This window comes from Globicephala melas, chromosome 19 (assembly GCF_963455315.2).
Source record: "Globicephala melas chromosome 19, mGloMel1.2, whole genome shotgun sequence".
Taxonomy (NCBI): Eukaryota; Metazoa; Chordata; class Mammalia; order Artiodactyla; family Delphinidae; genus Globicephala; species Globicephala melas.
Window position 1 is genome coordinate 18,035,243 of NC_083332.1, and position 13,830 is coordinate 18,049,072.

A 13,830-nucleotide genomic window follows, 5' to 3' on the forward strand; every position below is an offset into this window, starting at 1 on the left:
TTTCTCTTACAGGTATTAACTTTACAAGAGATTTATAATAGCACTTAACTTTTGAGGTAAATATCTATCCTTTAACTTGTACCTTTAATTTAGGAAAGTAGACTCTAACACTGACCATTATCATATATACCCTATATTAAATATTTGTAATTTTTTAATCACTTGTATCATGGTATAATATCATAACAAATATTTTTAGAAAATTAATGACTTTGATATCCAACATCTACATTGAATCAGGCTTCTACCAGAAAGCAACCTCTTGAATTATACATAGAAATGACAGCAGGGAGATATTGCTGTTATTGAGCAGCCTATTGCTCAAGCAGAAAGTGATTTTGCTTACATCATATAGCAAAAGTCCTATTAGGCAATGTTATAACTCCAAATAATGCCAAATATTACAAATGCTTAACATTTTCAAAGAGTTGTATAGGTTAACATGTCCACAGGATAAATATGTTTATTGTAATTCAGCTTTTTTGGTGTGTGTGCAATACTTTATCACTAAGTTCAGTGAGCAGAGGATTCTCAGAATCAGGTACACATCTGATTGCACATATAAGTAAATATTCAAGGATGTGCCAAGTGGGTGGAAAGAGCGAAAACAAGAATTTTGCTTGTCCCAATTGATCTCTATGGATTACACAACTTCCATGCTTGATCTTAGCCAAAAGGCAGAGAAGCAATGGATTACACAACTTCTGATGGGTTGTTTCTTTAATACATTCTGATGAATCATGACCCAAAACTCGTTGATAAGGACAAAGAATCACAGTTTTAGAGACAACAGAATATATTTAGGGATATTTTCCAACACTGGGTCACAATATGCCCCAGCCTCTTTTTTTTTTTTTTTTAAAGATTTAATTTTATTTATTTTTGGTTGCATTGGGTCTTCGTTGTGGTGCGCGGGCTTCTCATTGTGGTGGCTACTCTTGTTGCGGAGCACAGGCTCTAGGCGCGAGGGCTTCAGTAGTTGCAGCACTCGGGCTCAGTAGTTGTGGTCCACAGGCTCTAGAGCACAGGCTCACTAGTTATGGTACACGGGCTTAGTTGCTCCACAGCACATGGGATCTTCCTGCACCAGGGATCAAACCCGTGTCCCCTGCAATGCAGGTGGATTCTTATCCACTGAGCCACCAGGGAAGTCCCCCCAGCCTCCCCTTACCTGAAAGAAATGAGACTTTGGGGAAGGTGACAGAGATTCTGTGTTGTGTTGCATGTGGGATGAGGAAGAGGGGAGTTAGGAAACTTTCTGTGTCATTTCTGAAGGTACCCTGGGAAGGCAGGTGTAAAAAGAATTTGACATGGCCCAATTCAGTCACCCAGATCGGATGAAGCAGAAGGAGTTCCTTTTATTAGTTATTGTTATAGAACTCTTAATCGGCTTAAGACTTCTGGGTCTTTTAAAACCATTATCACAGAAACACACAAACAGATCCTCTGCTTTCACTATCTACAGTACTGGAATCTGTGTGCTCAGGAGGAGTGGGAGTGGGAGTGGGTGATCAAGGCTGGGAGAGGGTGGCCCGTCGGACTGGGTGCCCAGACAGCACTACTGCTGCTATTTGCTTCTGACCCTTGACCCTCCAAACTGCCCTTGTGAAAACTTGCCGATTCCCTCCTCCTAGTCCCCTTTCTCACTTCTGGGGTGAAAAAAAAAGAGAAAAAAAAAAATCCGTGTCACTTTTCAGCCAAACCAATCTCTGGGTTTTATTCCAAACTACCTTCAGAGTTAAACGCATCTGTTTTCTCAGCCTTACTTCCCCAACAAGGCTCTCTCTGATCCACAGGTGGGAGCTCAGTGCTCAGGCAAATTCAGGCAGTGCTCAGGCAAATTCTAGCCTGGGACCTAAGGTGTTTACCACATTTCCTTATTTACTGCCACAAAGAGGCTAGGGCCACCTAACTTCTGTCATCTACATCTGCGGTTCCAGTAGTTTATGCTATGATCTCCTACCTTAAGAAGATAGATTTTAAAAATAGGTGGAGATGTATGTTTAGCAATCTAAGTATATAAGTAAAGACACTGTGTATGACTCATTGGCACCCGTATGAATTCGTGGCCAAATGTCCTTTATAAAAAAAACACAGCTTTGACAGTACACAATGTGGCTACAGGATTTTTCTAACAAATGATTTTTTTTTTAATCTCCTTAAATTTGAAGTTAAAGCTGTTATGTTCTAACCCAGTCTCAGGGCTAATTGGCTCAAGACCTCTGTGCCCAGTGATGCCCCACTTGACCCTCTCAGGGGGCAGTGTCCAGGTCAGGGAGCTGTGCAGCTCCCTCCAAAGCCAGCTCTCCTACTGGCCAGCAAGCAAATTCCAAGGGATAGATAGGATTAAGGGCTCCAAAGAGGATTCCCCAGCCCTCCCCCAAAGGAGGATAAAAACTCTAGTCTAGTTCTGGAACAAAAATAAGCCCCAGCTAAGGAGAAAGTGCCTGTTTAGATAGCCAGTGGCCCTTCCCAAAGCTTGCACCCCTTCCAGACTGACTGGGCAGAGCCCTTTTCAATAGGCAAGGGTGTGCAGAAGTGTGTAATCGTGTGCTAAAAGAAAGCACGTTGCATGAACTTCTATTTGCACACTCTCCTAAGCTTAGGCCCCAAAGGATTAAGGTAATAAAAACTGCTTACCTCTTATTGCAATTTGTTTTCTCGTCTAGAAAAGAAACCCAACACACACACACACAGGCCAAAACACACTTCATTTCACCTCACCCCTCTTTCCAAACTGCCCCACTCGGAGAATGGGAATCACCGGCAGGGGTGGGGACACCAAGCTCAGACTCAGTGTAAACACGCCCCGGCAGCACAGGCGGTATTAACTCGGAGGAATCTCCGCTCACTACGAATGGTTTTCTATTAATAGGGGATAAAGCTCCTGCATACATTAGCGGTAATGACCCGGTGGCCCGCGCAAAATTAACTCCTCCCGGGCCATCAAGAGGAAGCCATGTTCTGCCCAGGCAGATGTGTGCTTGAAACGCGCGTATAAACATACACGTACACACGCAGGGTTTTAGAACCGCTCCCCTTAAACATGCCAGATCCCACTCTCATCCCTAGTCCTGGCGGTTGCAGATGTTCTCCGAGGGGTGTCTCCGGGTAGCGAGGAGGTCGTTCGCATATGGGTCAACTCAGCTTCGCCACACACACGGCCAAGGCCACAGCCGCCAGCAGCACGGCGCTGAAGATGGTGGCGGCCAGGGCCTTGCTCGGGTCGCAAGGCCCCATGCGCTGCTCTACGGACACACAGCGCATCGAGGAGACGCCGGCGCTGGGCCTGGCCAGGAGCTCGGCGCCTGCCGCCTGCCGGGCCTGCACCGTCCAGCGGGGCACGTTGACCTTCATCTCCATATCGTGGATCATCTCGCCCACCTGAAGGATCTCCCGCTCCAGCTGGTGAAGGTCTTCCACGTCGAAGCCGCGCTCCGCCTCGTGCCGCAGGCTGCGGGCGCTCAAGGCGCGCGCCGCTACATTCGCTGCGCCGCCTTCCACCCCGGTACGCACGAGCGGCCGCAGCGGCTTATTCAGCGGGAACTCGGTGCCCAAGGTCAGCGCACGCCGCATGTCCGCTTCCAGCAGGTCCAGGCAGCTAGAGAAGGCCACCCAGAGGCGCTCGAACTCGGCACGTTCCTCAGCGCCCAGGCCCCGGTCGCGCAGCGGAGGTGTCAGTCGGCCGCGGATGGCCACCGCCAGCTCTTGCGCCTTCTGGCGCGTCTTCTGCAGCTCCTCTCGCAGGTTCTGCGAGTCCGCGGAGCCGCCGATGGTCAGTACCAGGTGGTGGTAGCATGCAGTCGCCTTATTGAGCGCGTCCAGTAGTGCCTTGCACTCCTCCTTCGCCATGGCGCTGCTCTCCGGCGCAGTCCGGCCGCCTGCGCCCCTCTCAGCCTCACGCCCTCAGCGCAGCAGGACACAGCCAGCCCCGACGGCGTCCCCTGGCCAGGCGGCCCGAGCACTCCTCATGGCCTGAGAGGAGCTAGCCACTGCCGCTGCTGTCTACAGAGCCGCTCAGGATCCACGACGTGCGCTTCCGCGGACTCGGCGCGGAGAGAGAGCCCCGTTAGCTGTTTCCCGTCCCCTCGTCCATCCTCCCCAGGTGCGCTCCTAGTCACACGCCGAATCTCTGCGCAGTCCTCGCCTCCACGGTAGCCACCCGCGAAGCCCAGGTTGCGGTCGCCATCCTCCTCCGGTGCAGTCGCCAGGGCTAGCCGGCCGCGGAGCCGCGCCCTCCGCCTTAGCTGCTGCCAAGGGCGGCCGGGTAGGGTTTCTTAGGATCCGCCCACCCCCTCCCGTCCTCGCTGGGCGCTTTCATCCCCTGGACCAGGGATAGGCGGGGCCCCACGCGGGAGGTCACGTGTAGGTCCCCCATCTCCCCCTCCGCACCCCATTACGGTCTGGAATATTAGCGCTCGTCAGATCCAATCCTCTGTTTTACGGAAGGGGAAACTGAGGCTCGATAAAAAAAAAAGGGGGGCTAAGATCACGCCACGTCCATGCAAGTGAAGGGGCTAGAACCCAGGTACCCTGACTCTTAGACCCTGCCAGCGACGGGAGTGGTATGCCTCGTAGGATTGGGCACCTCCGTCTCCCAAAACGAGCAGTAAAGGGCGATCTGCGGGGCGGGACGGCTCCCAAAATCTCCCCTTCCTAGACCAGCCCGCTTTCCAGCAACAGAGCTTGGACCCCACCCCTTGGATCAGATCTGCTCTCGGCCCCGCCCCCTCCCGTTCCGGGCACGCGCAGTCGGTGGCTCTGGGCTGGTCCAGCCTGAGTAGGAAGTGCTGTGTGCCTCCTGAGCCCCACCCCCGGCTGGGCGGACTCAATGATTGCTCTGCGCACGCGTCACTCTGAATAAAGACGACCTCTCATTGGGCTGACCAGAGATCTTGAGGCGCGACTCCGCCCGACGGGGGTGGGCGGTGGAGCAGATCTGCGGCGTTGGGGTGGTGGGCCTGAGGTCTGAACCGAGGGGCCGGGAGGGGGTCGGCGCCGCTCTGGGAAGAGCGGGGAGTGAAACTATGTAGCCTTTTAAGTAAGTGTCCTCCCTCCTGTCTCCTCCCGTGCCCTCCTTCCCTCGGGACTGCTGCGCCTCGGGGCCCAGAGGCCGGGCGGGGCCCCGGAGCTGGAAGGGGGAGGGGCTCTTTCCTTTCCTCAGCCGGCGCCCCAAGCTGGGCTGGCGGTCTCCGGGCGGCTTCCAGGGCCCCGGCCCATCGCCGGGTGGACTGCCCCGCCCGGGCTCTCCGGCTCCTGTCCTCAGCCGGGCTCGCTCTGCCCCTCTGGTGTGTTTGCGGGGCTAGGGGTGGGGTTGGCGAAGCATGTGCCCTCTGACTCCCGCGGCTCCAGGGCAGGTCAGCAGGTCCGGAATCCCGGGAGCTCAGACTTGGGGCAGCACTGTCGTTCACGGGCTGGGTGGCCTCCACGGTTTAAGGGAGGCCTGGCGGGGCGGGTGGAGGGGAGGGTGGGGGTGGGGGTCCGGAGCATCGGGTCGAGCTGTCGTGGTCCCCGCGGTAATAAAAGCGCGGGGGAGAGAGGAGGGAATCCCTGCTAGCCTGCCTCTCATGGGGCGGGGTCTCGTCTTCCTGCTGGGTAAAGATTTCTCCAGGAAAACTATGAAGCACCAAGAGGTGTTCCGGACTCTGGGTCTGTTCACTTCTTTTCGTTGAAAATGGACTGCCCGTAGGCTCGAGAGGAAGGCCGTGCCGCTCTGGCCGACTCTGGAGGTGCTGGGGACGTGGGCACTCGCGGCCCGTGCAGGGCCACGGGAGCAAGTGGCGCGTCTTCATTGAGGATTTAGGACATTCAGGGAATGAGGGGCAGGGGAGACTGTAGGGACTACTAGTTTGCCATGCGAGCTGGAATTTTCCAAATCTGTGGGTTTTAGGGAGAGAGGCCCCTATTTTGATTAAGTCATGTACCCTTCCACCAGCCCTAGAGAAGAGCGACAGATATTAGCGGGATATTTACATTTCCAGGCCGCCTTGCCGGGCCTGATGTTGAGGCAGCCCCCCGGGGTCCAGAGCGCTAGGTTCAGGGCTCGTTCTCACTCAGCAGTCTGTCCTTTAATTGGTTGTTTCACTGGTGGTTTGTGGCCAGGGTTGGGTGGTACTCTGGCCCTTGGCCATTCTCTGAGGTGGAGGGTCCCAGCCACCTATGGGCCAAATGGGGCCTTGACAGAGGAAGAGTAGTTTTTAGGACAAAATCGGTGAAAGAAGGGAGAACGCATCTCTTTGGGGAGCTCTGGGGACAGCAGACGGAGATGAAGCTGCAGAGGTGGGCAGGAGGCCAGGCGTGAGAGACCCTCCATGCCATGCAGAGAAGTTGAGAGTTAATCTGGTAGGGAGTGGAGGGGAAGTCATTGAAGAATCCTGCACAGACTTCAGTGTTGGAAAGATCACTTTGTGTCTTTCAGGTGGACAGGTCTGTGGTGAATCAAGAGGCAGGGCCTGTCGGCCTCAGAGGGAGAAGTGCGGGATGGGAGGAGACACAGGTACTTCTCAGGAGCCCTAGTGGCAGGAAAGCAGTTGGGCCGTTGAAGCTGGGTGGACACCTTGGGTGAGTTCTCCTCACCTTGGCTTGTCACCCGAAATAATCCCACCTGCCGGGAGAGTAGCAGTAAGTGTCTGCATAGAGCCTTGGGTCAAGGTTTTGATTGTGCCTCCTTGTGGCTCTTGGACTGTGTTGCCCTCATGAGGGCGGCTGCTGGGGCTTTGCTTTTCGCATGTCTGCCTCTTAGTTAGTGTTTCTGTCAGGGCTGTCCCTCTGTTTATGAAGTGCCAGGATTAGGTGGGTGTCCAGTAACTTCCTCCTTTCCTAGGGGAGCAGGGGAATGTGACCATGCGATGATAGGTACCAGATCTAGAAAGGATTCAGACCCCAACAATTGGACATGATTTGTCCTGAGGTTGCTTCCACATCCGAGAGACACTGAGCAGTGGTCCTTGGACTTCCTGCCCTCCTGCCCAAAATACTGGCAGGGACGTGGGTGCTGGTGGCTCCCCTGCAATTCTAGGAGCAGGGTGATGGAGTGGCATTCCAAGGGGCAGTTATGCTCCTCCAAACTTCCCCCGCTCTGTGAGTGGTCACAGCCCTCTTCCAGCCCTGAGGCCTTCTCTCCTACCGTGATCCTCCACATTCCAGCAGTCATTGTGTTTAGCCAGCTCTGAGCATGTTCATTTTTCTGGCTTTTGGCCAGTGCCTGCAGGACCGCCTGGGGCCAGCCCCTCACCCTCCCCTGCGTCTGGGCGGTGGATTTCCAGCTTCTGTGACAGATGATCCCTTCCTGGGAGCTTGATCTTTTTCTAACACGTCACTATCATTTTGTTCAAGTGGGGCCAGCAGTTACTGCATGCCTGCAGTGAGCCAGGCAGCGAGGCTGCATAGTGCTTTGAAGAAGAGCTTTGAGAGACATATGGGCAGGAGCCATAGACATTACAGGCCAGAAGGACACAAGCGACGGTAGTGCTACACGTTACATCATAAAATTGCTTCCATTTGGTATTAAACATAGATGGATAAAAAGTTTTCCCTTTTGGCCTTTTCCTTCTGAGTCACAAATTAAGCCAGTTGGAGAATATGCCTGGTCGGGGTCTTTGGTCAGAGCCCTGGCAGGGCAGGAGAAGCCACAGCAGTGAGATTTCAGCAGGGAGTGCATCTCTGGGAGGTGCAGACTTTCCTGGGCTGGATTCTGCTGAGCCAGCCTGCACGCTGTCACCAGATGGTCCCTGACAAGCCAGACTCATCCGGGCTGGCAGGACGGTTGAAGACCACAAAACCACGAGTGCACACCGCCTCCTAAAATGCCCAGAACCGGTCTGAGGCCTCACTTGGCGGTCTTGTTCAGAGTAACCTCAGATAACTCACATGCAGGGTTATTTGGTATCTCTGACTGACTTCACTGGATTTTCTATAAATCATCCCATCATTTGCACTTAGGAAGGGGTGGAATTTTTTTTTTTTAAGGAGTTTTATATATGAGGATTCACATGTCTTTCCAGTTTTACAAGGAAAAGTCAGTTTACTTTACATGTTATTCAATATTTTAAAATATGAAACCAATTCTTGCAAGTAAACTTGTCAGATTATTTTAAAGCACGTACCCCTATATAAGAATTCAACTCTGGCATTAAGCATTATTACATATTTTTAACACTGGGACAGAAAGGTCGAGAACAGTGCTGGACAGAGGTCTCTGAATCCCTACTCCTGGACAGAGGATCCAGTCATTGGCATCCAGGAGACTGATGCCCAAGAGAGAGCAGATGACTTGGATTGAAAACCAGCCAGCTCCATCTCATTCACGAGCAATGCTTGCTGAGAGTCTTGTGTGTTTACACCATTCATGCAGTTGAACTGAATGTTTTAATGTGGCATTCAGGGCCCTTCCCTTCCCATGCTGCCCCTCTCTGACCTGCTCTGTTTGGATTCTTATTATTTCTCAGAGCTCATTTTCACATCTAGTCAAAAAAAGTTTATTCTTGAGTTTTCTTTGCTCACCAGGAACGTGTTCCCACCTCCTGACCCTTTGGCCCTGCTCTGGTCCCTGCCAAGGATGCCTCCCACACTCCCCACCCCAAACCCTTCCCTGTTGCTCCCTTCTCTATCTCGTCCTTACTTCTCCTGGCACTGTTCTGTTTTTGTTTTGTTTTATTATTATTATTTTTTTAACTCTTCTTGCTTCCCAGTTAGGTGGTTAGTTCCTCCATCAAAGCCCATCTTGGGGGCAGGGGTTTTGCTGCTCTGCCAGCATCTTGTCTGAGGAGCAAGGAGGAGTGTCCCTTCCCAGCTTTAGTCTGACCTTGTCGCATCCTGTTTCTCATGTGGTTTTTATGTAAGGCATCTTTACTTTTGTGCTCCGCCATGTAGAACCAGCTGTGTCGGGAACTAGGAAGAATTTTGTTTTCTTGTGACTCTGTCCTAGCAAAATTATATTATCCAGTCGTTCTGGTAGAGACTCATAAAAGGATTATCTGGGTTCCAGTAATAATTGAATTCAACAATTCAAATACCTGAATGGTTGCAGAGCTGGGGCCTGTGAAGGGATTATACGTAGCCATTTTCATGCTAGGCTCTTCTCCCTAAGAGGATCTGCAGGGAGCTCAGGGGCCTTCTTTAGGCAGTCCCCAGGATGGCCTGCAGCTAAGACAGCTCAGGCTGGACCAGACCAAGGGAATTTGATGCTGAGCCTGTGTGGCTGTCATGGGGACTTTTCCTTTAGGAGAAATGAAGTGTGGAGTCTGTGCATCTGTGGCTCATGAAATAACCCCTAATCCAGGCATAATTATTTTACATGATGAATGTAGTGGTTAAAGGGATGGGTGTTAGAATAAATTCTGACATCTGTCTAACCTGGAGTTGGCCAGCTGACCCTCAGTTTTTTCATCTGTGACGTGGAGCTAATGATACCTATGGTTATTGTGAGCATTAGTTATAGTTAATTATCTATAGTTATTGTGAACATTAAAATGGGATGAGGATGTATAGATGTCATCACGGTGCCTGACCAAGGATGCTCTCAAATGGTGGCTGTTTTTAACATTAGCTATAAGGAATAGAATTCATAATGCACTTATGCATACTGTTCTGGTGTTTTCCCAAAGAGGTGTTTGGGAATACTGTTACATAATGAGAAAGTAATTCAGTTTTTCACTCATATTTCATTCATCTGATTGTATCAAGGGTAAGTTTACTTGATGCTCTTTAATAGTTGCTAATTTTCTTCTTTTAATGAAGAGAAGAGGCCTCAGGCTCAAGTTCAGAACCTTTGGCAGGCAGTGGTATGTAGCCAGATTTTAAATAATGTCAATTGGATATATAATTTTTAATTTTAAGATGATCTTAATGGGAAGTGATACTATTTTTCATTTAAAGTAGTAATAAGAGTTCTTTTACAAATAAATTTTAAGTGGGAGTAGGTGTTTAAAGGAAAATGTCAAACTTTAACAATAGGGCCATTGTGTACAAATGTACAGGTTATTTATTGCACAGGTGTCCTGCCTGGGGGAGGAGAGGTGTTGGCAAACTAGGCTGATATATATAGCCTATGAATTGCTTACTAAGCCATGTGCCGTGGCACAGGACTGTACCTACTGGGAAGATGGGGTGCCTTTTTGTAATTCTCACAAAGGTACCATGTGGGCTAGCAGAAAGTGGCAGTACATTGGTGTGCAGTGTAGCAAAAATAGTGAAGGTAGCATGTAAATGGGAATCCTGCAAGACAGGTATTCATATTCTCCATTGTACAGACTAAGATGGAGGCTCGGAGAGGTGAAATGACATGGCTAAAACTCTGACTTCTTTTCTGTGCCCATTTTTCATATTCCTCTCTCACAGTTCAGTAAAACCACACTGATGTATGGTAAGGGGAGCAGACCAGGGGCATTGGAGGCCCCATTCACAACAGGAGCAAATCTATACAGAATATATAAATAATGTCTAATAAAAGTTTTATATGACCTATGATCTTTAATGAAGAAAATTTAATTGGAGGACATAAAAGAGGATGAAGGTGGAAAGACATACCATGTTCATGGATGATAAGATTCATTATATAAAGACGTTGGCTCTCCAGTCCATAAATTTAGTACAGTTCCAATAAAAATCCCAATAGGAATTTTCATGGAATTGATAAACTGACTCTAGTTCATGTGATATCATAAAGAATTAGGAATAACCAAGTCATTTTGGAGAACAAGGGGAGAGGCCTTCCTCTGTGAGATGTCAAGGCTTATTATGAAGCTGTAGTCATGAAAATGAATGTGGTCTAGCCCTTCCCCATCCAATGTAATAGCTACTAGCCACATGAGGCTATTAAGCACTTGAAATGAGGCTAGTATGAATTGAGTAAAATACACATCAAATTTTGAAGAGTTAGTAGAAGTAAAAAGAATGTAAAATATGTCAGTAATTTTGAAGTATTGATCACATGTTGGAAATGTATTTTGGCTGTATTAGGGTAAATAAAATATATAATTTAATTTCACCTTTTTAAAATATGGCTACTAGAAAATTTTAAATGACATGTAATTATGCATAATGTATATGTAATTACCTTTCTCACATAAATTTGTTGGATGGCGCTGGTCAAGACCATTGAAACAGAATAGAGCCCAGAAATAGGCCAAACATATATGGGAACTTGGAGTATGACAAAGGCAGCATTATCAGCTAGTGTGAAAGGGATAAAATATATAAAAGAAGACAATGGGACAGTTGGCTTATGCTCTGGACTGAATGTGTCGCCCCAGCCCCAACCCAAATTCATATGTTGAAGCCCTAATCCTTAATGTGATGGTATTTGGAGATGGGGCTTTGGGTTCTAACTGGGGTTAGATTAGGTCATGAAGATGGGGTCCTAATGATGGAATTAGTCGCCTTACAAAAAGAGGAAGAGACAGGAGAACTCTTTCTCTGCCATGAGGATACAGTGAGAAGGTGGCCATCTATGGTACAGGAAGTGGGCCCTTACCAAGAACCAAATCTACTAGCACCTTGATTTTGGACTTCCCAGTTTCCAGAACTGTGAGGAATAAATGTTTGTTGTTTGAACCCCCCAGTCTATTGTATTTAGTTATCAGAGCCTAAGCAGACTAAGATAGCTTACCTTCAGAAAAAAATTAAATTAGATGCCCAATTTATAGCATATATAAAAATAAAGATGACTTGAAGACCTAAAAATGAAAACCTTTAAGATTCTTAGAAATTACAGGGACTATTTTTGTGGCCTTGGGGTTGGAAAGGATGTGGTTTCAGGTAGCCTTTGCTGCATAACCAACCAGCCCCCAAATTAGTGACTTAAAACTGCTACAATTTATTATGTCCTATTAATCTGTGGGCTGGCAAGGTGGTTCTGCTAGTCTCACCTGGGCTCACTCATGTGGTTGCATTCAGCTGGTGGGTTGGCTGTCCTCACTGGACTACCTGGGCCTCTCTCTCCCCACATGGGTTTTCATCCCATGGGCTTCTCCATTGCATGGTGGTCTCAGGTTGCCGAACGAATGAGAGTGAAGTTTGCAAGGCCTCTTGAGGTTGATACTCAGAAATCACAGAGCATCAATTCTGTCTGTTGGTTAGTTAAAGCAAATCACAGGGATGGCTTAAATTCAAGGGGCGGGGAAATAGGCTCCACCTTCTCAGAGGGGGAATAGTGAAGTCAGTTTACCAAGGGGCATGCTGAGATGATAGATAGGCTTTCCTTAGATCCCAAAAGCACCGACCAGTAAAGGCAAAGACGGACAAGTTCAGTCACGTTAAAATCAAGTACTTTTTGAGAGAGTGGCATTGACATACATACACTACCAAATGTAAAATAGATAGCTAGTGGAAAGCAGCCGCATAGCACAGGGAGATCAGCTCGGTGCTTTGTGACCACCTAGAGGGGTGGGATAGGGAGGGTGGGAGGGAGACGCAAGAGGGAGGGGATATGGGGATATATGTATATGTATAGCTGATTCACTTTGTTATACAGCAGAAACTAACACAACAATGTAGAGCAATTATACTCCAATAAAGATGTTAAAAAAAAAATCAAGCACTTTTATTTCTGAAAACACCCAGTAGGAAAAATGAAGAAACAAGTCACAGATTGGGAGAAGATATTTGCAACATCTTTTGGTGTCCAGATCTGTAAAGAACTACCAATCATAAGAAAAAGGCCAAGAACCCATTAGAAGAGTGGTCAAAAGACATGATAAGGTAATTTATAGAATGTAAGGAAATGATGTTCCACTTCATTAGAGAAATGAAAATTAGAAACAGTGAAATACTATTGTATACTCACTGGCAGAAATGAACTAGCCTGACGTTACTAAGAAGCGTTGGCTAGGATGTGACATGAAGAAGGGAAATGCTCATGGACTTTGCATGGAGGTTGGAAGTGGTCCAGCGTTGTCAGCCTCTGGGGAAGGTGCAGGTGGATGCATGCCGCAGTGTCTCTCCTAGCAACATTCCTGGATATGTGCTCCAGGAACACATAAGGGTATAAGAACGTTCATTTTAGCATTGTTTTTAATTCTGAAAATGTGGAAGCAACTTAAGTATAGGATGTTAGATAAATAAATTGTGTCATGTTCACTTAATACTGTACAGCAGAAATTAGTGAATGAATGGGAGCTGTATGGATCAGCACGGCTAGAACTTGAAAACATAGTGGTGATTGAAAAGCATATGTTCCAAACTACTTGTAGTGTGATACCATTTATGTAGATTTTGGAGCGCATAAAACAAGACTTTAGGACTTCTCTGGTGGCGCAGTGGTTAAGAATCTGCCTGCCAATGCAGGGGACATGGGTTCAAGCCCTGGTCCGGGAAGATCCCACATGCCGTGGAGCAACTAAGCCCGTGCGCCACAACTAATTAGCCTGCGCTCTAGAGCCCGCAAGCCACAACTACTGAGCCTGCGTGCCACAACTACTGAAGCCCACACACTTAGAGCCCGTGCTCAGCAACTAGAGAAGCCACCACAATGCGAAGCCCGTGCACCACAACAAAGAGTAGGCCCCGCCCGCCACAACTAGAGAAAGCCTGTGCACAGCAACAAAGACCCAACACAGCCAAAAAATAAATATTTTAAAAAACAAGATTTTATATTATTTATGAATACATGAGTTTAAAAAGGAGTACAAACATGAGCAAGAAGGATACAGAAACCACTTCAGGATAGTGGTTGCCTCTGAAAGGGGAGGAGAGAATGGGATGGGGAGGGGCACATGGGGGATCCAGTCTACTCTGATATACTTTATTTCTGAAAAGAAAATCTGAGGCAAATACGGCAAAGTGGTTAAGATTCGGTAATTCTGGGTGGTAGATTAGCATTATTACTCTATG

At 48.4% G+C, this 13,830-nt stretch overlaps 2 protein-coding genes across 8 annotated transcripts in view; one reads left to right on the plus strand and one right to left on the minus strand.

Annotated features, from left to right (window-relative positions):
* Positions 1 to 844: 844 nt before the first annotated feature.
* On the minus strand, positions 845 to 4,394 carry RGS9BP (regulator of G protein signaling 9 binding protein). The gene has a single exon (XM_030874473.2). The coding sequence runs from the start codon at positions 3,850 to 3,852 to the stop codon at positions 3,139 to 3,141; it is 714 nt and encodes a 237-aa protein (XP_030730333.1). The 5' UTR covers positions 3,853 to 4,394; the 3' UTR covers positions 845 to 3,138.
* A 512-nt stretch (positions 4,395 to 4,906) lies between these two features.
* The window catches only part of ANKRD27 (ankyrin repeat domain 27), a 52,279-nt gene continuing 43,355 nt past the window's right edge, over positions 4,907 to 13,830 (plus strand). For 5 of the 7 annotated variants that reach the window (XM_070044140.1, XM_060288600.1, XM_070044142.1 and 2 more), the window contains exons 1-2: positions 4,907 to 5,041; positions 12,562 to 12,699. The gene's annotated coding sequence lies outside the window, so the exon portion shown is untranslated. The remainder of the gene's footprint in view (positions 5,042 to 12,561; positions 12,700 to 13,830) is intronic. The other 2 variants (XM_060288599.1, XM_060288603.1) reach the window with 2 other exon arrangements.